At 39.1% G+C, this 25,115-nt stretch overlaps 2 protein-coding genes across 2 annotated transcripts; one reads left to right on the top strand and one right to left on the bottom strand.

Moving 5' to 3' along the window:
• The first annotated feature begins 391 nt into the window (after positions 1-391).
• On the top strand, positions 392-18,611 carry LOC122647756 (probable transcriptional regulator SLK2). Its single transcript, XM_043841084.1, has 9 exons — positions 392-1,519; positions 1,694-1,825; positions 2,098-2,146; positions 8,933-9,147; positions 9,239-9,307; positions 13,866-13,966; positions 16,445-16,538; positions 16,656-16,725; positions 17,294-18,611. The coding sequence occupies exons 1-9, from the start codon at positions 770-772 to the stop codon at positions 18,343-18,345; spliced, it is 2,532 nt and encodes an 843-aa protein (XP_043697019.1). The 5' UTR covers positions 392-769; the 3' UTR covers positions 18,346-18,611.
• A 1,094-nt stretch (positions 18,612-19,705) lies between these two features.
• On the bottom strand, positions 19,706-25,115 carry LOC122647765 (F-box protein At4g00755-like). The gene is made up of 6 exons (XM_043841089.1): positions 25,052-25,115; positions 24,400-24,584; positions 22,428-22,844; positions 22,172-22,350; positions 21,037-21,155; positions 19,706-20,024 (listed from the first exon to the last, which is right to left on the bottom strand). Exons 2-6 carry the CDS (start codon positions 24,524-24,526, stop codon positions 19,733-19,735), a joined length of 1,134 nt encoding a protein of 377 aa, XP_043697024.1. The 5' UTR covers positions 24,527-24,584; positions 25,052-25,115; the 3' UTR covers positions 19,706-19,732.

Below are 25,115 nucleotides of genomic sequence, written 5' to 3'. Positions count from 1 at the left end.
AGAATGTGAAGATCGCTCAGCTGCTCTTCTAGTAGAGTAATTTCAGTTTTTAAACTTTCTTTTTATTCTTAACCTTCTTGTCGGAGCTATGTTTAGTGGGAAAATAAATTAGGGTTTTGATTTGCATTGTGAACTTTTAACATGGGAATGCTTTCTGTTTCCATTGTTCACGTTTCTTCGGTTTTTATGACGCGGTCGAGGTAGTTTTGATTTTCTTCCTTTCTGTCTTCTTGTACCTCTTCTTCACTATCCTTACTGTCGTTGCCTCTTTCAGTGTGTTTGTTTATTAACTTTACTGTCCTTGCAGAGAACTTGAAAACTGGGCGGATTGTTGTACTCTTGGGACCATTGTTGGACTTGAGCTCATAGATTCACGCTCTATTTATGGTGATCCGCCAAATCAGTGATAGGTAATGGTGGATCTGTCTCCAGTTCCGCTCAGAGGTGCACCTCTTCCGTGGTTTGTGTTGGATTTACGTTGCGTCCTGGAGGTTTCTTCGACAGGGCTTCATTAGCTAATTATCCGCGAGGGCTTTTAGGGCTGGCTTTGGAGAGTTACTTGGATTCCAGCCACCAGTCTGGGGTGCCCCCTGTGGTACCGTCCAGGGTGGCTGGAGGCCCAGGGCAGTCATCCTCGAACTCTGGCATCTTTTTTCAAGGAGACGGAAACCCTCAGGTCCCATTGAATTCACACTTGAATTCATCTTTTGGAAACCCAGCAAATTCAATTTCAGGAAGCCGTTCAAATTTGGGTCCCATTTCTGGGGACATGAATCGGACCGTCTTAAACAGCACAGCAAACTCCTGTCCAAGCGTTGGGGCAAGTTCATTGGTCACAGACGCCAATTCTGCACTTTCAGGTGGTCCTCATTTGCAGAGAAGTGCAAGCATAAACACAGAGTCTTTCATGCGCCTTCCTGCATCACCGATGTCATTCTCTTCTATAGGAATTTCAGGCTCTTCCGTGATTGATGGATCCTCTATTGTTCAGCAGAGCTCTCTTCAAGAGCAGGGTTCACAACAAGTACAACAGAGGCAGCCACAGCAACGGGCTTCCTCTGCTACATCCCAACCCACCACTCAAACGGGCCCAGTTTCTGTTCCTACTGGCCCTCAGTTACCCAGCTCCTTAGCCCAAGAGCCAAATAATTTATCCCAGATTCATAAGAAACCCAGACTTGATAGTAGGCAAGAAGATATTTTGCAGCAACAGGTTTTTCAACAGTTACTACAAAGACCGGACACAATGCAGTTACCGGGTCACAATCCACAATTACAAGCTATGATTCAGCAGCAGAGACTACGGCAACAGCAGCAGCAGCAGCAGCAACAACAAATTTTACAGACTCTGCCACAGATGCAGAGAGCCCAGTTGCAACAACAGCAGCAGCAACAGCTAAGACAGCATCTTCAACAACAGGGCTTGCAGTCTGTATCTGCCACGAAGCGCCCTTATGAGAATGGCATATGCGCTCGTAGACTAATGCAGTACATATATCATCATCGTCATCGGCCACCTGTGAGTTGGTGGTTTTGTTGCCTAAGATTGTTTTATATATCTAGGTTTAAGGAACTATGATGCTGCAGTTTGCTGTCTCAATATTTATAATTAGCTGTTTTTCTGATGTTGGCAATTCAGCCATTGTTCTACATGGAAAGTCCTAATTCTCTTGTGCCTTACTTTCCCGCCCAGGACAATACCATAATCTATTGGAGGAAATTTGTTACGGAATATTTTGCCCCTCGCTCTAAGAAAAGGTGGTGTTTGTCGTTATATGATAATGTTGGACATCATGCACTTGGAGTTTTCCCCCAGGCAGCTATGGTCAGTTTTTTGAGCCGTCAATTCTTTCTACCAATAATGGGTATTATTTCTTTTGATTAGTAACAGACATTTCATATTAATGTTTCTTTCCCATTTAGTTGGATTTGCTTTTTGCCTTTCATACTTATAAGTTTTCTATGCATCCATTCATCTATCCATTTATTTGCATTTGTTTTACAGAAATATATATTTTTTTCATAATTTCTGTCGCTTCCCTCCACTTCATCCATCTTAGGTTAACAAGTTTAACTTTTATTATTTACTTGTTCCAGGATGCATGGCACTGTGACATCTGTGGTTCTAAATCAGGAAGGGGCTTTGGTAAGTAGACAAGTAGTATTTTATTGTCAAATTGTAAAGTTCGGAGGCATTTATCTCATGTTCTCCAATCTCATAATGTCGCAGTTTCACAATTTCATCTACTACTAGATAATTTTGTCCTGCTCTTATGACCAAATAGTATTTGGATTATAACTTGTATATCTCCTTTCTGCCATCTCCATTTTAAGTTTTTTGCCTAAATTTTTAGGGGTTGTTATTTAGTGATCAATGCTCTTGGCGATTCCGTAATTTTCAACATCATATTCTATTATTCTTGACCATGTTCATGACTACACCAGTTCTAATATGAATAGAATTGGTATGGTCAATAAAGTATCATGCTTTCGATTATTTTCAGTAACTATAAGATATAAAGGTTTAGATTTGAACACAAAATTGCAGAATGGTATTTTAGCACCGCCTTTTTCCAGGACCTCTCTCTCTTTCGTGGTGTGTGTGTTTCGGGGGGGGGGGGGAGCTTTTTAATTGATTAAACAAACGGCCATTTCTGTCTTGGATGGTTTGGATGGGACAGTATGCAAAGTTCCAGCACTTCCATTCCTAATTTCTACAAACATTGTCGCATAGGACTGTGGAGGGGCTCTCATATGCTCTGCACAGATGGCATGTTGATGGGAGTTTTGTTTTTTTGGATGGATTGATGTGAGTTAGTCGATTTCTTGGGCATGCTTGTACTTTGGGGCTGTGTGGAAAGGTGGGAAAAAGGAACGGTTTTCAGGTTGATTGCGAGGTTCTAATATCAAGACAAAGGGTGCTTTCAGCTTTCATCAGAATTTTTTTTTCTTCTAAAATTTTGATTTTAATCAAAATAATTGATATATTTTATGATGTCCAATTTTTTCTGGATTGTGTGAAGATTTCAGCTATTTCTGTCTTGCTGGGGCCTTCTTTCAAGAGTTTAATGGGCTGGTGTGATAAACACAGCCAGTTTGACTGAAGTTCCTAATTACATGTTAAAAATCAAAGTTGAACACATGTTATTCGGGGGACTCAAACATAGGACCTCCTCTACAACAAGTATGAATCTTAGATACCCCAATATTTCTTGCGATTGATTGTTACCATTTTTATAAAGGGATTTTCTTATTGACAACCCCTTATGGTGTCAAATAATTTGTAACCATATTTTTTTGCCCTCTTAGTACAACAAACTTCCTCCTTTAGTGAGGATTAAATCGTGTCATTTCACATGTACAATGGTAACTCTTGAGAATGATATAATAGTAAGTACACTTTCAAATTATTTTGAAAAGGTCCTTTTTGCCTTTGGCTTAAAGAACCTTTAGGAATATAACAAGGGGCAACCAAAAGAAGGTTACATGTTCTAAACACACCTACAAAGCCAACGAAGGTGTCATTCAAACGGTCTAAAAAAGGCGTACTCAGTGCACGAGGCTCCTGCCACTGCGGGGTCTGGGGAGGTCCATAATTTACGCAGCCGTACTCTTGCTTTCGCAAAGAGGTTGATTGAACGGAGCTGAATTGTGTCTTGTGACAACCATATAGGGGTGAAATTTGGTAGAGAGGTAGACCCTAGGTCTTATGCTCAGTGGTCAAGTTTGTCAAACGAAGTTTGCAATGGATAACAAGAAGGCCCATGGACATACATGGGATGGTAAATGATTGAACTAGAGCCTGCAATTTGGCATGTGACTGACCCACACCATTCCCTCAATATTCAAGTCATTGCCAGTGTCTTTCCATGTGGCACAAGTAGGTGTGATGTGGGAGCAATCCTTTGGACCGGCTCAAACCCGTTGGGGGATCCATATGAAGACGAACCGGGTCAAATTAGGTTTTTGGGTTTACTAGGAAATTTTAGTTTATTTATTTATTTAGATTTTTATTAGTTGGATGGATTTATCTTGTAATTTTCTATTTTAATGTTATTAGGCTTATTAATGATAGAGACTATTTAGGAGTTTATGAGTCCCATTTAGAGTTAAGTTTAATTTCAGTTTTATATTATAATTAAGAGTCTTTATTTGCTTCTTTAAATATAAGGTTGTAACCTAAACAAGATTCAGATTTGAGAATATTGAATGAAAATTAAGTTCGGTTGGTTGTAGCCAAGAACCGTTGAGTGTGTGCTCCCTTTCCTCTATCCCCTTCTTATTTCTGGTATTCTGTTATTTCTTCTTTCTTTTATGTTATTTTCTGCTACTACCGAACCAGGAAAGACTGATAAAGATTGATCCATCTCTATCATCCCTAGCCCTTTCTGTCCCAAATTTGGTGTAGTGGTATCTACCCTTAGGGCGATCCAAAGTCTGCAATGGTGGTCCCAAACCTTCACCTATAGTGGAGCATTCAACCCGAGATCAAGTCTGATCTCTGCTCTATCACCTGGACTGATTTCAGGAAGTCCTTGTTGATTTCCAGATTGTGGTTTTGAATGATTCTTGCTTGGATATCAGAGTACATCAGATCAGCTATCTCATCTTGAAATCTTGATTTGACTCGTCATCAAATGGGGTGTTCTTTTGATTTTCCCTTAAGTTGGTTACCGCTGGTTGTGATTGTCGACCAAAGGTTGAAGACGACCTCTTGTCTCGCCTATTCCCAAATCCCATGATTCTCTTGCTTTCCTTCTTTATTCTTTTAGTTTCCATTAATGCCCCTTTACATCTACCCTTATTCTAGTTTGTCCTAATTTTACAATCCCTTCCAAAATTGTCCCTGGACAATTAACAGTAAATCCTTTCAAGTCCCATTGTTTCTTAGATATCAATATCTCCTTGAAATTTCTGATCTATAACCAGATAGCCACTGGTTATTAGATTTGAGCTATTTGTTAATTGGGTGTGTCCATACTCCACAAGTGATCCAAAACAGGTTTTCGAACCCCGGATCCACATCAATGTGCCATCCATGAAAGGAAATGTGAGATACCAAATCATGTCCTTGGACTCACCATCCTTTGCCTGGCTGACATAGTTTACTAAATCATTTGCAGAGCGCAGTCTGTATTGGAACAAAAAGGTCACTTGATGATCTCGATCTAAGCTATGAAACATTATGAATCACCCTTGAAGAAATGTGAGATAACCCCTCCTTAGTTACCATAGGTGTCATGGCGTCTAGGCGACCCAAGGCGTTGGAGAGGGCCTAGAAGTAAGGCGACACCAATTAGGCGACCTAGGTGTCCGCCTTGACAACTATTTGAGCCCTAGCCGAAGTTTGGTGAAATTTTTTTCCTCCCCAATGTGGCCTGAAAAAACCCAACATCCACTGCAGGTGTCCTCAAAGCAACCCAGTATTCCTGAGAGTTCAGGATTTCCTGATGAACATCCATCAGAATTTAGCTTCCCAAAATCTGCAGGAGTAGGCATTCAAAGCAATGTTACGATCTCAAACTTTTGGAAGAATAATTGGCTCCCAATCTATAAAAGTGAACCAAAAGTACCTCCCTAAAAAAATTATATTTTTGTACCTGGTGGGTCACCTTAACCATAGCGCCCTGAATGACCACCTGCCTTGAAGAATATATATACCAAAACCGTTTGGCATTATGTTTCTTGTAGGCTCCACAAAACCAACATTGGCTCTCCAATTAGATCTGCACTTGGCCTTTGTCTGGCTTGTTGTGGTTTTCTTCCTTGTCACTATGCCTAGTGAAGTATAATGCTTCACTATTTGCCGCATGGCAGTACATGGGTTAGTCCATGTGATAGAGGACCATGCGTGCATCACATTGGTACAATTTCAGCTTAAAATGAGTAGAGGGATGTACGTAGTACAATTTCAGCTTAATATGTATTGCCCATTCTTCTGGTTTTTGTTCTCGAAGGTGACCTTTATTTGTTTGCAACATGCAATTATGAAGGAAAGCGGTGTAGGTCCAATAGCTTCTAACTGTAGTCTACTTGATCATTATGATGCTCCCCACAGAAGAGTTCCTAGTTATTGCGGTCCTTATTCTGGCCTAAATGTTCGAGCAGATTAACCTGGTCATTTCATATGGTTTAGTGCCTGATGGAGTGTTGAATTTTTATTGTAGGGGGTGTGAACTTATATTAAGCTAGTTCATAAAGCCCAATAAGGGGCCTGAGGGGTCTGCACAAAATTTGTGCTATTTTCTTTATCTTTTGTTTTCTTCAGTAGAAGTGGGAGTTAGCAAGTTGTGTCCTAGTTGGATTGTGATTCCAATTAGCTATAGGGATATTTTTTATTGAATATAAGCTATAAGTCTATGTAAGTATCTCTGGATATTTGTCTCGGTGTAATGTTGATTATTTGGTGCCAGAAATTTTGGCTATTCTTGTTGTTGATATTAATATTCTGGTTATTTATTTTGTTCTCTCCCCTAAGCGTGCTACTACTACTCAGCATGTTACTTATGGGATTCTATGTTGTACCCTGTTAAACCTGTTGTGTTTCAGCACAAGTTGTTGGAGAGACCAACAATTTGGTAGTGGGAGGGGGTAATGCATTGAGGCCAGGGCCACGGATCATGGCAGTGGGGTGTATTTACAAGTTTGGAGCTTCAACCGGTAGGAGCAGACACCTATTTCTGGTGGCTGGTCTGGACTGGAATTATGTCCTGAGGCATGACTTTGACATTTAGGCATGGTGGGCTGACCTTGGCCTAGCCTGAGGGAGAACTATGTTGAATGGCTGGAGTAAATCTGTGGCTGCCTACTGCCCCATAAGGACATGAGGGCTTTAGTATGGAATTATATAGTTAGATATGTAGAACAGTAGAAGGATGCCTTATGCTTAATATATAGTTCTTATTGCTTAATATATAGTTCTTATTAAGCGTACGTTTGTGCACTCAAAGGGGTTTATTCAACATTTTGCGTACATAAGTTGTATTACGTATCATAGGTGTTGTATTATGTTGCCCTGTGATAGATTTATATGATACTTGATTTGCTCTCTTTGAAAGAACATTTGATGTTGAGGTAGGTCTTATGAGAAGGAAATGAGCTATACTTCGATATGGTATTTGTGGGTGGTTCTTATTCTTTTCTTATGCTAGTTCACTATCTCCAATATAACCTTTATCTGCTTTTTCTTTTTCTTAATGTATTGATTACATTGGGGTGTAGGGGAGAGCCTAAAATCTGCAATAAAAATAATGCTATATAATTAGCTGTATGTTATATTATTGTTTAGAATATATTTCAAATTTGATTCCTTCGAAGCCAGACAAGATTTTGATGGTTCTGGGTTTCAAGGAAAGAAGGCTGGTAACCCCAACTCCCAACTGTCTTAACTCTTAACCATTGAATACTCTTAGATAGTCTTCCAAATGGTTCAACAAAAAAGCATTTGGTAATTTGCCCTCATACTAAGAGATCTCACTGGCTATATGCTTCTGCGAGCCCTTGGGTGGGAGCACTTGTTGGTTCCTTGAGAGGAGAATGTCTCCTGTTGGTATATTGTCTCAAATCTTCCATCAATATGAGGAAACATGAGGACTCTATAAATTGAACAAGAAATGACAAACATCCAAGGCAGCAGGGTAGTGTAGACGAGCTAATTGTGAATAGAAAATCTGTATCTGTTTGCAGTGGTATCGAGGGTTATTGGAAGCCAACCTGAACAAGTAAGAGAAAGAAAGCTCAGCAAGCCTCAAAATCTAATGAAATCCCATATTGTGGATGTGAAGCTACATTTGTGGAGACTCTCAATAGCTTTTCCTGCCTTTTAATGGACTGTTAATTTAATACCCTTCTAAGAGGTTCACACAAATGGATGCCCTCACTCATCAACTATCCTCTTCTCCCCTGAGCATCAAATTCACTTTCCTCAAACTAATTAGATGAACTTTGTTTTCCTCTTTATCATTCCAAGGGAATTCTCATGAAGAATTTTAGGTGATTGCTTTCATTTTGAGTTGAAAAGGTGCAGGCCGAAAGAGAACAATCTCCATACTTTAGTCTGCTCTTTATTAACTGTGTTATGGGATTGGCATGCCCTTCCAGTCCATCTATAATCGTGAGGCCTGCATAAAATTAAAGTAATAAATAAATCTTTCTTAAGTTGAAACCTAATGATTAAATTCTTTTCACTGGAAGTCACAAAAATTCGGGAGGGTAATCAGCTGGGCCAGGGTTTGGTGAGTTGAAACAGGACCATCTGTGTTGGCTAGGCAAATGGGGATGAGAATTGTCAACTCCAACAAACATCTGACAAACACATGTGAAATCTTTTCACAGGAATCTAGAGAAGCAACTCTAATATTTAAAGAAAAAGGGGGTCCAGTTTGTTAGTAGAGAAATACTAGATGTTAAATCATGTCATAACTCTTCTGTCATCAAGAAAGTTTCCTTGATTCTTCAGCTTCGATGAAAGGATTTAGTTCTTTCTGGAGGTTATTTGGACATTTGGATGAAGTGCATTCTGCAATACTTAATACTAGTGATTATCCAATTCACATTAAGATGAACTTGTCAAAACCATCATATACAACATGTACACATATTATTATTGGTGGTGAAGTCAGTACTTAATGGCTCGTCTATTATCTATACTGAACTGTTTTATATTATAAGAGATGCCTACCTTATTGTATGTTATAGTAAAGGTGGGTGGCATTTCCACAAAGAATATTACAAAGGCCAGTCTACAAAAAACAGCACAAATCAGTGTGCTCCCTGAAGCTCTTCTATCAACATCTTACTTTTAATATTACATTCAGATGCTCTATTTATCTTTTGGTGTGAGTCTATTCCAAAAGACCGTTCGTATTTTTATCTGACATAGTGGTACATATTTCTTTTACTTTTGTCTTACTTCTCTTCATATTTGGAACAGAGGCAACTTTCGATGTTCTCCCCCGGCTTAATAAAATCAAGTTTGATAGTGGTGTTATCGATGATCTTTTGTTTGTGGACCTGCCACGCGAATGTAGATTTCCTTCAGGACTGATGATGCTGGAGTATGGGAAAGCAGTTCAAGAGAGTGTTTATGAGCAACTTCGTGTAGTTCGTGAGGGTCAACTTCGGTTAATATTCACTCCTGACCTGAAAGTAAGGACATAATGTACACAGCATGGTAATGGATTTCATTCTTACTAGCATATTGTTTGATCTCTTACACTTGTGACTCGCCATTTTCTAGATATTGTCCTGGGAATTCTGTGCACGGCGTCATGAGGAACTTCTGCCTCGCAGACTGGTAACACCACAGGTACTTCACTTTGTTGTTTAATGGAGTGGCCAAAAAACCAAAGGGTGATGAGTTCCATTTGTAAATTTTGTATATAATTGCCTCTGCATTTTTTTAAAGCTATATGAAAGCGAGAAAGCTTCGGCAGGCTCAGTAATTTAAGTCATTTTTAAGGCTAGAAGGATAAAGAAGAGACCAATCATTCATTTCTGATGCAGAACTGATCAGAGGATAATAATTAAAAAACATCCACTTCAAAATAAATTTAGGTAAAGCTACACTGGGGGAATTTCTAGAGTATTTTTGTTATTGGTTGATGTAGTGGGGTTTGCATATTGGTTGTGTGAGTTAAAGTATGGTTTAAGACAAGTTAGACAGAAGATAAGGAGAAGATGGAGGGAGAAAAAGTTCTATGCGAATTATGACAACGGACCTCCATGCACCAAACAGAAGACCATAAAAGAATAACAATTTTGGGATGTCTAGCTGTATGTATAGGCATTGCTAATGTAGAATAGCTAGGCTGCAATCAATTCTACAGGAGGATCGTAAACTCTTCAATGAAGAACACCTTCCACAGGGTATTTTTAGGCTTTCTTCAATCAGCAGTTATGGTAGCATGAAATCTTCTATTGAATGAATGAATCTCAGCACTAGTTTGGAACCTCGGTTGATCTCAGATTTGCAGGGCATAATAGACAGGAAAATAGAAAATACTAAAATAGAGAAGAAGGATAGGATTGGTTCGAGTATCCCACTCTCTCCCAGGTCTCTCACCCTCCCCACTGCATTTCACAGCATAGCATGGTTTAAAAACCAGAACTCTCTTTTTTTCCCCTTCAATTTGTTGGCTATTCTGTCCAGCCTATTGTCTTTATTTAAAAAATCAATTACATCCTAAATCTTCTAGTAACATTCCAAATAAATCCAATCCAAGTTGGTTACAAGATAAATCCTAATTACCTAAGAAATCTAATTTAAAATAGAAACTATCCCTAAGATAATAAATCCCCTACGTAAGTAACAACTCTTTCCAAAAATCTAGGACTAAAGAAGTTGTCAACTCCTCCTCCATGCATGGGCAATTAATCTTCAACTTGATCTCCATGCTAGCTGGCCATTATATCCTTGATCTGGGCAGTTCTATATTTCCTTGGGAAGCAAGAGTCCATGCAGCGGCAAACTAGTCTTCAAACTTGGTCTTCATACATACATATATATATATATATATATATATATATATATATATATATATATATATCAATGTGCCCAGTTCAGTCCGAATGTGCCCTCCTCTCTCAATGGATGGACAACTGCACTAGAGGTTTAAGATCATACCCACTTCTAGATTGGACACTTATTTGGGTATTCCATTTGTGGCTGGTTGACTGAGCAAATCCCACTGCCAGGATCTCCTCCACCGAGTTAACTCCAAGCCTGGCCCTGATTGACCCTGAATATTATATATATAATATATATATATATAGACTTGGACTAAGCTTGAAGGCAATATGGCATTACATAAACACTTTAAACTTAACTTGGGCTTCCTTTCGACCAGATGGTGGGCTTGGGCTTACCTTAACTTTATATATATAATACAGGTCTGGGCTGGCAGGCCCGGCTCGGCCCTGCCCTGCCAGGGCCAGGAAAAGCCTCAACCCAGTCTGACCCTATGTTAATCCCAGGCCTGGTCCGGCCCTGTCCAGGCTCAGGGCGGGTTGGCGCTGGCCTTTTTTTTTTTTGACACCCCTAGTGGTCGATATGGCAGAAGGGGCTGGCATAGGTTACAGCCCTGCCTTAGTCCAACAGAGAGTCCTTGCTGCATCAATTTCCCCCAACATAGACAAAACACGTCGTTGAGTTTTGATCATTCTTGGACAAATGATGCAGGTGCACTACCTTGGACTGACCCAAACCTTTTTAGGTATCCAGACGGAGATGAACTGGGTCCAGTTTGAGTCTTTGGCTATTGTGATATTTTAGGATTTTTATTTATTTCTATTTTGGGATTAGCATGCAATAATTTATTTTGATAGCTTAAGTAGGATATAGCTACTAGGATTTATTTCCTAATTAATTTGAGTTTCCAAATTAGAGTAGGTTTCCTTTTCATGTTGGGTTTATTTTTTATTTAAGTACATGTAACAGTGCAATTAGAACTCAGATTTGAGAATGAATTGAGTTTGTGTTTTGAAGAGTGAATTGAGTTTGTGTTTTGAAGAGCCTAAGGGGCTTGGTGTGCGTGTGTGAGCTTCTTCTCCCCCCTCTGGAACTCTGAGACCCCTCTCAGGTTTCCCCTTCTTCTTTAACCGGCAAGGTACTAAAACTCGGGTCTCGGTACCAACTCGGCTCTTGGAAAAATTGAGTCGAGTCGAGATCTCGCCGAGTTGGTGCTTTTTTTTTTTCGTCGAGTTAGGTAAATACATAGTAGGTGGGTCATTTCCATGGGTCAACCCAAGATCTGGACCTGAGATCCGAGATCTCGCCAAGATATGTCGAGTTCTGTCGAGTTAGGTGAGGTATTTAAGTGGTAGGTGGGTTAAAAAATGGGTCGAAACCGAGACCTGAACCGAGATTTGAGATCTCGGCGAGATATTGCACTTTTGAGACTCTCAGGTAGTATTGTCTCGGTTTTTTCAAAAAGCCGAGAAACTCGGCGAGATCTTGCGAGTTCTTGAACTATGCTAACCGACCCTCTACCAACAAAGCTTCTTGTTGTGCACGTCCCTCTTCAAGGTTGACCATGGTAGAGGCTCTGATACCAAATAATGTGGAATGTCTAGGCTGCAACCAATTCTACAGGAGGATCGTAAACTCTTCAATGAAGAACAACATCCACAGGGTATTTTGAGGCTTTCTTAAATCAGCAACTATGATAGCATGAAATCTTCTATTGAATTAGTGAATCCCAGCAGTAGTTGAGAACCTTTGTTGATCTCGGGTTAGCAGGCAATAAAAACCAGAATAGAAACGATGAGGAAAATATAAAATAGAGAAGAAGGATAGAATTGGATCGAGCATCCCACTCTCTCCCGGGCAAGGTTTTAAAATGCGGAATCGGACAGTGATGATCCCGATCCGGAGTGGATCAGAATCGGTCAGAATCAGCCTTCAATATCCCTAGAATCAGTCCACAGAACAAAAAACATGGAAATTTCTAGGGTTTTGACTCTGAATCGGGTCGTGTCGGATCGGTCACGGCCAATTCCGTTATGCATCGGCCAATTCAACGATCCGATTCATGATTTTTAAAACCATGTTCCCGGATCTCTCACCCACTCAAAGGGATAGGAATCTCATCCTCCCCACTGCATCTCACAACATAGCATGGTTTAAAAACCAAAACTCCCTCTTTTTACCTTCAATTCGTTGGCTTTTCTGTCCAGCCTATTACCTTTATTTATAGAACAAATTACATCCTAAATCTTCAAGAAACATTCCAAACAAATCCAATCCTAATTGGTTACAAGATAAATCCTAATTACCTAAGAAATCTAATTTAAAATAGAAACTATCCCTAAGCTAATAAATCCCGTATGCAAGTAACAACTCTTTCCTAAAATAACATGGAATAGCCAAAGAAAATCTGGAAAATAATCTCCTAAAAGAGCCGGTTGATAGCTAATAACTCTTCCAACTAAACTGCTGGTTGATATGGCTGAATGGTCTGGCATAGGTTACTTGATATGGGTTTGAATAAACCCTGAATTTGGGGCAGATACTGGCCTCCCAATCGACAGGATTAGGGGTCGAAGGGATAAACGTAAGTTGAGGTGGCTGATCAACCACACTTTTATCCAAACTCTCTATTACAGGTCTTGGTGATGGACAATACCCACAACTCCAATGGAACGGATAGGGACTTGCATATACATCCCCACCCACTAATTGTCATAGCGAATTCTTCCCCCTCCGATTTGGGGAATAGTGAATGACTCTTCCCCCGCCCCTCCATTGATAAAGTTCCCATCCCCACTTCATAATTTTCTGTGTCTAGATCCTGAGAAGACGATTGTTTGGGGCCTAGATTGATTCCCCCGTAGGTCTTTAGTTGCTGCTGTATATCATGAGGTTGAAAAATCCCTGAAGTCTGATCGTTTGATTCTGGCGCTTGTTTTTTAACTACGATATGTCGTAGCAGGTCAAGTGTGAGGGTGAACAACACTGATCAACTCTGCGACCGGTTTTGCTACAGTGACTGCAAACAGGTCGATTCAGACCTCCTTTCTAACCTCTTCCACACTGTTTCTGAGTGAACTAGAATTTTATTTTTCTAGTTATCGGAATTCTAAATATCTGAATAATAGGTGACAGTAACAATCAATGCTACGATCATTACATATATGATACTAAATATAGTTGGAATAACCACATCATAATTTTGAAGGCATTTAAATGAATTACATTGTCTTTGATCAAAAAGGTGAAAAAGATATCCAGCAGTACATGTGAATACTTACTCTGAATCATGTGTCAAATCTAATGATGATTTGGGAGTTTGAATGTATTCTTGCTTATAGATTAGTTGTTTGACACTAACATTATCGCAAATCGAAAAATGTCTTCATGTTTGCAGGTGAACCAGTTGCTACAGGTTGCACAGAAATATCAAAATAGTGTTGCTGAAAGTGGATCTGCCGGGCTGTCAGCTCAGGATCTCCAGACAAACTGTAATATGTGAGTTAATAAAGCATCATTTAATATCTCCACTTCTGAGCTTCTTTTTTTTTTTGGGGGGGGGGGGGGAGGAGGGCTGGTGTGTGGTTCTTTCTATGGCGGCCTGATTGTCTTATGTCTGTTGGAACATATTGCATCTTGTGAATCTTTTCATCCCAAAGTTTACTTCTATACTCACCTTTAGTAGGATAGATATAAATTTTCATCTTTAGTAGAGTGTAAATGATGGGGGGTAGGTAGTATGAACCCTAGGTTCAGGTTGCACAGCCCTTTTAACTAGATCCCACCCAAAACAGAAGTAGGTCAACAATTTGGTCAAAAGTCAGAGTCAAGGTCAGATCGTCAGAGTTGCATGAACAGTGCAACGGTCGACAGGGGGTTTATTTTTCTTCCTCCCCCTTTTTCCCTCTCTCCAGTGGATTCTGGGAACTATGTGCCTAACACAACTAGGCAACCGACCACCTTGGGTTTGGAAGACCTCGTTATTGATAGGTGACGCCTTGACAACTATGAATAATATGAGGCAAAAGTTCATTAGGACAGTCCGTTGATAAGCTTATTAGGACGGTCCACCATTTCTTAGCCTTGTGGACAGTTGGTTTTGGCCAACTGACCGTTGGTGACAATGTGTCAAGTTTCATGCTTAAATTCAATCAAACACCCACCCATGGTAGAAAGTAGGAAAACGGGATTTACTTCATTAATTTAATTATAGTCATGTTTTGAGTAAGTTTCTTTCATTATTTTAGTTTCCTAGTCAATTTATGTTACCTTATTAGCATGGTACAAAATTTCGCGAAATATCGCCGAAATTTCGGTAATTTCGACACTGCCAAGACGAGATGGGCTTCCGAAATGGAAAAAGTTCAAATTTCGGCGAAATTTCGGTATATTTCGTAAAAATATTGTGTATTGAGTAGTATATTTCGGTGCATTTCGGTAAATTTCGTAGAAATACTTTGTGAATTGAGTATTGAACTATTGACTATTATGAAGTTTATGAGTTATGCACTTATGCACTTATGACTTCATGAGTTTAAACTTTAAAGTTTAAACTAAAGGCTACATTTGATTTTATTTTTGTTTCATTATTTTGTTTAAATTTCTTATTATGTCTTTTAGTACTTAAACAATATGTATTTAACTATTTTATACAACAGGGTCCGACCGTATATAGTCAATCAAGGATTCAAGGGTGCAAACCCAAAACACCACTTTGAGTTCATTTTTTGCAATATGAAGGTTTAAATGTGTTTATTCAGCTTAAATAAGGGTGTCCATGAAGTATCAGGCCTAGATATGGCCAAATACCCACCGAGATGGACTCCCGAAATATTGCAGGAAAAATGCAATATTTCGGCGAAATTTTGCCAAATTTCGGATAGCTCGGTAGGCCCGAGATACCGATATATTGCGAGGTATAGTACTATGCTTATTAGGCAAAGATTGAGTTAGGTCTTTCCTTTTTAGCGTTTGAGTCTATTTTTGAGTCTTCTATGCCTACAGCCTTGTTCACAAATTTGATTAATGATATTGAGAAAAAAAAAAACATAGCTTTGTGCTTTGCTCTGTGAGAGAGTATGGTGGGATGCCATTGGTGAGAGACCAAAATAAGGTTAGAGGCCGTGGGTGAGAGATCCGAGTCTGAGAGACTACCCTATCTTCTTCTTCCTTTCTTTGATTTCTTGTGTTATATTTTGTTATTCTGAAAATTTCCTACAAATCTGAAAACTGATCAAAGTATTTACTGTTGCCGGACCTGAAGCTTGCGAACCTCTTGTGGACTGGTTATCACTTGTGACTGGTCTACATCATGACAAACTTGTCAGGATGGCTCCTGGATAACTTTTCTGTATTGATTTATTTGTGGTAAATTATGATATGTTATAATTCACCAGGGCATGACAAATGTAACCCATTTTCTAAGTTGTCAAGTGATTATCAGGACGGCCCACCCTGGATAACTTTGCCCTACTACTAATGCATTGCTTCAGTTGCATTTAATTGTTGCATGATATAATTCATTAGGGCATGATAAATGTATCCCATTTTCTGCGTTGTCATGTGAGTAATTCTTGGGATCTCTAAATATATTCACTTGGTTTCTGTTGGGAAACAGAGAGGTAGCAGTTGATTCAATACATAGCTTGTTCTTGTTTGAAAATTGATTGCCACTAATTCTCCCTCTCACACACTTCCCTCCCTTCTCAAATCTCTCTGTGATTTAAATGATTTGCAATTGTCAAGAGAGGTCAAGTTTGATATTGTGGTCTTACCTGTGTAAAGGGGTTTTGATTTTGCTTATGTATTCTGTGTCTCTTGCCTGTGTTAATTTTCTGGGACATGTTACTAATATTTTTAAATATTATGTTTAGTTCTACACGTTATGAGGGTTGAATTTTGACTGTAGACATGTATCTGATGTTTGAGTTTCTGGTTTCTTCTCTCTCCCCCTTTGTACTTTTTTGAAAACTTTAGGTTTCTGACAGCTGGGCGCCAGCTAGCAAGGAATTTGGAGTTACAGTCACTGAATGACTTGGGATTTTCCAAGAGATATGTTCGGTGCTTGCAGGTATCTTGTGATGTTATTTGATGTATTTTCCTGCTGACTGATGTTTATTTCTCCTCTTTTTTATTTTATTTTTTTTATTTTTATAAATTTTTGTGCGCCTGTTGTTTCTGTTTACAGATAGCTGAAGTTGTAAATAGTATGAAAGACTTGATAGATTTCAGCCGGGATCAAAATATTGGACCAATTGGTAACTCGCTTGCTGCTATTATTTGCTTTTTTGCCCCCCTAAATGCATTAAGCGAAAACTTTGGGTGGCAAACTGGCGATCTTCTATCTGTGATCATACTTGAATTACTTTCCTTCCATGACAATTGTAAATTAGCAGCGTCTTTAGTTCCAAATCATGTGGTGTCTCAATATAGGAATAAAGTCTCTACTGGATACTTGTTTAGATGAAGAGAATGGCTTAACAAGTGTATGTATGTGTGTGTATATATAGAGTAAAAGATTTGCACAACACAAGCTTAATTTCAAAGTTGTATGTAAGCATCCCTCACAAGACTCAGATTATTGTAGCTCCTCCCCCTATAAAATGTTTTTTATTACCCCCATATTTTTAAAATTTTCTCATAATGCCCCTCCAAGGCATGAAACTGCAGAGAGAGAGAGAGATCCTTTATAAATATTTAGTTGATTGAGGCGGCCTTTCTGAACTTTAATAATGTGATATAGATGTAACATTAAATATTGTGAATATCGATGTTTATAAATAGTTATCATTCCCTTTCCCATCTGAAAGATGACTATCTTTGCAGAGAGCTTGAAGACCTATCCTCGACAGGCTGCTGCAGCCAAGTTGCAGATGCAAAAGCTACAGGAAATGGAGCAGGTAGCTAGTGCTCAAGGGCTGCCCACTGACCGTAACACACTCAATAAGCTAATGACAATGCATCCTAGTTTCTTGAGCAATCACACAAACAGTAATCACATGGTTGGTAGTGGCGGAGTCTTGAATGGTTCAGCACAGGCTGCTGTTGCGCTGAGCAATTACCAGAACTTGCTTAGACAGAACTCCTTGAATTCAAACTCTAATATGATTAAACAGGAAGCTCCGTGTTCCTTCAATGGTTCTAATCAGGCAGAGTCTTCTCCATTCCAAGGCCCTGGTTCTTTGCCACCGGTATCCATGCAGAATGTTCCAGTTAACAGCTTGGGAAATCCCCATCAGCAGCAGCAGCAGCAGTCACTAAATGCTAATAGTAACCAAATCATCCAACAGAACCATGCTCAGTCCTCCCAAGGCAACCAGAGCTTACCACAGGACATGATCCAGCAGCTGTTGCAGGATATGATGAGTAATAATGGAGCTGCTGGGGTACAACAACAGCAGCCGCCTCAGCCACAGCCACAGCCACAGCCACCATCACAGCAGCATCAACAGCAACCACAGAAGGCCCATAGTGGGCAGAATGCAAATGGGAGTGTGGGGGAGGATGTCTTCAATAACGTCAATGGAGCTGCTGCAAGTGGTGGCTTGCATATGCGAGCTGTGGGGGGCACAGGTATGGTCAATAGTGGGTTAGGAGGGTTTGGGAACAATTCTATGGCTCCTGCTGCTGCCAATGCATCTACTGGTGGTGGTGTGGGGATGGCTCCAAAACGGAATAACAGTTTCAAGTCTGCCTCTAACAGCAACAGTACTGGTGGGGTTGGTGGAAATGGAAACAATAGCTTTAATCAGAGAGCAACTGATTTGTCACAAAATGTACATCTATCAGAAATGGTTCAGGATCTCTCTCACGAGTTCTCGGATAATGGGATTTTTAACAGTGACCCTGGGGACATGGGCTACGGCTGGAAGGCTTGAAGCGTGATTGACCAAAGTGATATTTATTGGCTGTAGTGATACTATCCATTGTGGAGGCGCAACTATCCTAGCAAAGTAGCTTTGTACAGGAGCTTGAAAGTCGTGCTTTTTTTTATTTTTATTTTTATTTTTATTGTCAAACCAACAAAGAATTGCTGGTTTTTAGCCGTCTGAGTTTGCTAGGGTTGGCAGTTTTGCGGGTTTGCCATTTCTGGGAAGTGTAAGCTATTCCTGTTAAAAAAAACTCTAATGAAATACTATATAGCATACGGGTTCTATACCATTTCTCTTTCTTTTTCCTTTTTTGGGATTTTCTAAGGGTACGTTTAGTTGAAGGGGAGTGAATATTCAAAACTAAAAAAAAACCTTTTGTAATTATTTATCCATGTGATTATATAAATTACTTATAAATTACTTAAATTTCTTATTATATGTATCCATGAGATAGAAATGATATAAAAGTCTTATCACCTTGTTTGTTTGATGAAGTTGATGTGTACGAATACATTTTCTTAATTATTATTTTATTTTATTTTTTAAATAAAAAAAAATTGGACAAAAAGTAAAATAAAATTTAATAATCAAATATGATTTGATTGATTTAGAATCAGTGATATAATCGTACTAAGAAGTAATGATAACAGAAGTGTTTTTTACAAGGTTTGAAAATTTAACTTCTCCACCCTTAAAATTTTTTAAAACAGAGGGGAGTGCTACACTGACATATTCTACTTCTTCATAACATCCGCAGATGGAATCACAAGTTCAACATTTTTTGAACTGCAGATTTGATTCTAATTTTTTCCAGTTTCCTCATGTATTTTTGCAAAAGGGCGCTGTTCTCTGTGTCCCAACGCAGGCTGCACCCAAACACATGGGGTTGGGCGTAATAACTACCCTGGCCCCTACAGGCTGCCCATGTGCTTGGGTGCAGCCTGCACTGCTGCACAGAGAATATTCTCCCTTGCAAATTGTTTACATAGGTTGGTTTTGTGTGAGATCAAGCAGATTTGCAAAAACAAAGGGGAAATCTCCAACGATTCTTACGGTTTTTTTTTCCTTTCAAGAAAACAAGAAGAACAAAGAAAAACCACAATAACGAGGTAAGCCATGAAACTACTACTCAGTTCAAATTAAAAAAAAAAAAAGGTCTATTCCTTCTCAGTTCTCACACACATAATGTCTTGTGAAGACAGCTCTCGACACCATCTAGAATAGGCATTCTATAGTAGTCAGTAACACGTCCTAAGGAAAAAGATGAGTAGCCAGCAAACTAACCACTTCTTCCTATAATTACAGTTAAGTGCTTCCATGGGAGGAGTTCGAGAAGGATTATAGTCCAGGTCCACCAACCAGAAGCTGGCAATAACTGATAAATATAACGGGTCTATGCAACCAGCTCTTCATCTGATTCATAATCTCCATCAACAGCAACATTACCCAGCAACGTATTGATAATCATTTGCTCCCAACCTCTCACACCTCTTTGCATTAACCTAAAGACACGCAAGCGAGAGGGCACACTGGACTCACCCTCAGATGATCTTGCAGGAGACCTGCAACACTCAACATTGGGGTCATACTTCAGTATGCACTTTCCAGACTTCCCAGGCTGATCAAGGATTTCAACATCGAATGTAGGTGAGAGTGGGCGACCAACAACGTTAACATGGGACACACTGTAACATGCCAGAACCCAGAAACAAATATTAAATATAATCTCATGGTTCAATTGAAGCAAAAAATCAACTAAATTAAAGAGAAATAGACTCATCTACTTGACTGGAGGGGTATTTTTGAACTGGGTACTTAGTTGTGCTATGTAGAAGGATAATATGAATTCATTTAGTTGGATATCTAGGAAATGGTTTAGATTGGCCATGTGTCAAATTTCAGACTCGAGTTTAATTATACAACCACTCACGGATACCATCCTATGTATTGGCATATACCCTTTCTATAGTATGGGATTTTCAGGTGCTTTACTTTGCCACTTGGTCAACTCCTTTAGGGCTGATACTTGACATGCTAGCAGGGCCCATGGGATCTACCTGTCCAAAAAATAAGTCCCATCTGACCTGTTGTATGCAGTTGGGAGATACCCTCTAGGATGGGCAGACCAGGGAAACCATCCCCTAATAAAGTGTCGGGTTACCAACTTCCATGGCCCTACTGATGAAAATGGATCATGCACATGATCAGATCACCTTGACACTCAGATGTGACGGGGAAACGACTATTTGGAAATAAAAATTGGTTCTGTACTTTTACGGACAAAATCACCTTGCTACTGTACAAAATGGAATGCTGGGATTTTGCAAAGATCTAGCATATTTTCTCAAGGTCAGGATCATGGCTTGTTCAAAATCCACTACTATTTATTTTAAACAGGAAGGAGAAGATTTAGGCAACTAATGTGGAGAGAACTTATTTAAAGCTTGCAATATAAACTAGTGCATCAGATTTTAAAGTTAAGCTATGCTATTTAGGATGCGGCTCTGGGCATTATCTGGGCTCAATGGGTGTGTAGACAAACAAAACAATGTTTCCATTATCTTTTCTTTCTTTTGGCATAGATAAGGTCCCACCCAGTTAAGTAGAGTCACCCCATCAAGCATCAGAGTGCATTCTAGTTTAAATTGCAGCCATATAAAACAAAATAAAAAAACAGGTGGCAGTCAGGTTACCTACCATATATAGAATAAGCCATCCATTTCTTGTCTCTGGATCCTACCCAATAGCTCAACCTGCAGAATACCACCAATACAAAGTACAGGCTCTGGTAGCTTGAACTTCTGCAAACTATTTTCCTGTTTTATTGAAGTACCACAACAGTTAGAATTTTGAATGATTAAATTAGTGGCGACTCAAATACCATAGCACTCCACTGGAAGCTAAAAATGCTCCTGCAAAGGGCAAGTTACTACTAGTTCAAAGAAGAATACTAACTGTTTGTCATGTAAAGTACAGTACTATTATGGAGAGGCAAGAAATATGCAAGTCATAGAATCCACAGAACAAAATGAATGCTTGCTATCCTCAAAACCCTTGATAGCAGATAACCAAAAACAGAAGCAACAATTGAATCCAGTCCACAACCTTTGGAATATCATAGAATGCAGTCGCTTGTTTGTTGTTCCAAATGCAGCACATCATAACGTATGGAAATATGCATCAGAGAATTCTACTTTAATTTCGATCACTTTATCCATTCTAATTATAAAAAAAAAATCATACCCAGTGCATGAGGCTCCCACCACTGCGGGGTCTGGGGAGGGTCATAATGTACGCAGTCTTACCCCCCACTTCGCAAAGAGGCTAGATTAGTAGATTGTAATCTCTTTAATATTTCCATCTTTATCTATCAAAAAATGAATTCATTTTCTAATAGGCTTTTTAGCACCCAAAATGAAGTGGCAGGCCTGAAGGGGTCCACATGCTTTGCCAACCCACCTTCCATGTGGGGAGCTTCTGCCTAAAAAGCCTTTTTCTATAAAGCCTATATGGATATCTAATCCATGTGTTAGGAAAAAAGTGAATTTTGACCAAACGACAAGTGCTTATTTAACTTATCATTAAAAAAAGAAGAAGAAGGAAGAGAGAGAGAGAACTACCCATTTATTTTATGCTGAAAGGTTCTTGAGTTTAATAAATGACAGAGTGAGGGTTGCAGTGAACTGTAAGTTTTTTACATTCCCAATAGTTTGATGAATAATGTAAGTTAAAACTTACAGCCAATGTGGTAAAATTGAACCCCTCCAAACCTGGGAAAGTTTCTTTAGGGGGGTTGGGGGAGGAGGGGACTACATTATTACTATCAACACACCTGAGCCATAGGGAACTCTGGCGAAACATATGTTGATATGAAGTTGTCTTTAACGTATCTGCGACTGGCTGAAGGCTCATCCATGTGATCACTCCCTGCTTCCAGTGGTTCCTTGAGATAGCCCGTTCGAAATTGCACAGCCTTGGCCGAATATATGGGGTAACCAGACTGAAAAAATGCTGATAAACAAAAAATAACTTTACTTAAAGAACAAGGTATACTATGCCAACAAAACCAGAAAAATATCAAGAGTAACCTTGGAATGGCTGTATGCTGATTTCATTTAAAACACACAGCCCAGACACCAATCTATAAGTTAATGTCTCAGGCACTGCAGGATTGCTTTCTCCTTTGCTTGACCAGTATGAAGCCACCCCCTGCTCAATGCGGTCATTGGGTTCCAAGGTGTTGTCAATACTTTCTTCAGGATAATTATCAGTACTGGATGCACTAATGGCCTCTACAATGCAATCTTTTTTCCTAAAAGAAGTGAAGCTGTGAGCTAAAAGAGCATAAACTCGATGATCCCTCTTCAGACTTCCCCATTCCAAAGAACTGTTTGATCCCACTTCGAAAGGCTTTGTCATATTGTTTAATTCAATAACGTTTGCAACCATGGATATAACTGGAAACATCCTTAAGCACAGGTTCTTGCAGAAACCATTTGCAATAACTGCATAGAAATTTAAGAACACTTTAGGAACATGATAAAAAATTGAGCTTGTTTCATTTGACATCAAGTTAACAAGGATTTAAGATTAAAATCCTACTCACAATCCTCAAAACTCAATAGTTTTAAATACTTCGAAAAAAGTAATGATTACATAAAAAAAAAAAATCTTGTTTCCCACACCCCCCCTACCCCAATCCAAAAAAAAAAAGACAATCTGAGAAACTAATATCTAAAGCTCTCCTACAAAACTCTAATTGGATCCCAATTAATTATAAGCCCATGTTTCAATTAATCAAAGCTACCCTACATTGTCTACTACATATGCCTCTACAAATTACAAGGTCCTTGGTTTACCATTTAGGATATCATGTTTATGGCAAAGAATAATTTGCAGTGGAGATGAATATCCTTTTCCTTGGAACTTGAAAAATTCTCAAGTGGTTGCAAGATTGGGTAATCACACCCATTTGGTCGACACATTTGATTCCTCTATGAGACAAGGTTATATCTCAATTACTGGGTAGTTGATTCGAAGCATAAATGTGGTAAGTACTACATATTGACCAATATCAAATGCGAACACCTAAATGGGCTTGCCATCAACAGAGTGACAGGTTATTATTACAAATTCAAACTGTCCCTATACTTGAAATGTATTTAAGTGTTTTATTACTGATCTTGATGAAGCATCGACTAATGCAATTTGGGATTTTTTACAGTATGTTAGGCCATTAGCATTGCCTTTGAAATATGCTAATGCTCAACTCAGACATCCAACACCTCCACACAGGCAAAATACATCAAGTGGACATTCTTGTATTGATTGGACATAAAATCTGGATGCAACACTTAAAAAAGCAGGGATGCCCATACTAATAACGACCGCATTTGTCCCAACATAGCCACATAGGAGAGAGGACTAATTTGGGCTTGCTTCCCTGAAGGCTTCATGCAGGGAACAGCAAAGGTAAGTCTAATATCCTCCTCAATGGTTTTCTCAAAAAACATGACTGAAATAAGTATTGTTAAAAGCCTCACTAAGTTTTAAATGATATTATGACTTCAGTATCGGTAAAAGCAACAAATATGTTATGTTAGTCCTTAGTCCTTACTGAACCAAAATATTGCAGAGATTTCGGCCCAAATTAGTTGATATCCATCTATACAGTTTACTTTGTGAAAAAACCCACCCTAATCATACATGTGGATCGGATGGTGGTACTTTTCTAGGATTTTATTACAAATTTTATAAAAAAAATCACAGTATTCTCACCATGTACTGATGTGAGGATTAAAGACTGCATGGTATGATTAGCAATATTGGTTTTTCAGGCATGACAGCAAAAGAATTCAGGGGCTGCGATGATACCCCCCCCCCCCCCACCCACTCCTCCCCCAACCAAAAAAAAAAAAACCATGTACAGTTTTCTGTTAAGTGTTCGATGATTGCCTAATGGTATTCACATTCCAAAGAACCCAAAAAAAAAAAAAAAAAGGATGCATAAGGAAGACTGGAAAGTAAGGGCTTATCGAATTGGCTAAAGTCGACACTCACCGAATTCATGCCAAGCACGGGAGACAGCACTAGCACGGACGAGATCAACTGGGTCATCTAAATTCAAGAGAATCTTTATAGACACATCTGGTCCAAGCCATGGTAGGAAATCACTACAATTCTCCATATCAAGTGAACAAACAAAACTTTAAGCAAGAACCGGGAGCCACCTCACCACCCAAAACCTGATTGGCAACAAGATAATAATAATAAGTTCAACAACAAACCAATGCTAAAAAATAGCAAAGAAGAAACCCACATAGAACAACAGAAATCAGAAAATTGGGGAGGTCGATCTCACTCTTCAGTACACGATCAAGAACATTATTCACAACTTAACCCTAACAAAATGCTAACCTCTGAAACTTGAAATCTTGGGAAGCTACTGTAGGACAAAGAGACAAAATTAGCGAATCAATTTGGAGTAACCAAGAACAAGTATTCATTTTCAAAATAGAAGGATGACTGAAATATCGGTAGGGAATACGTTCTATCATACGAAAAGATAAATTTTATTCTTCGAATCAAACTAAAGCAACTGAACGCAGATATTAGAATATCTATTATCGTTGTTTCAATATGCCTCAGATTCTGCATTAGAATTCATAAAAGAGGAGCAGAAAGATATGCTCCAAAAAAAAAAGGGTTTTACCTTTCCAGGAGGCACAAGGAGCAAATCCGAACTCTGTAGCACCAAAAAGAAGAGAAATTGATAG

Source organism: Telopea speciosissima, chromosome 1 (assembly GCF_018873765.1).
Source record: "Telopea speciosissima isolate NSW1024214 ecotype Mountain lineage chromosome 1, Tspe_v1, whole genome shotgun sequence".
Lineage (NCBI taxonomy): Eukaryota > Viridiplantae > Streptophyta > Magnoliopsida > Proteales > Proteaceae > Telopea > Telopea speciosissima.
This window is presented reverse-complemented; position numbering and strand designations above follow the sequence as displayed.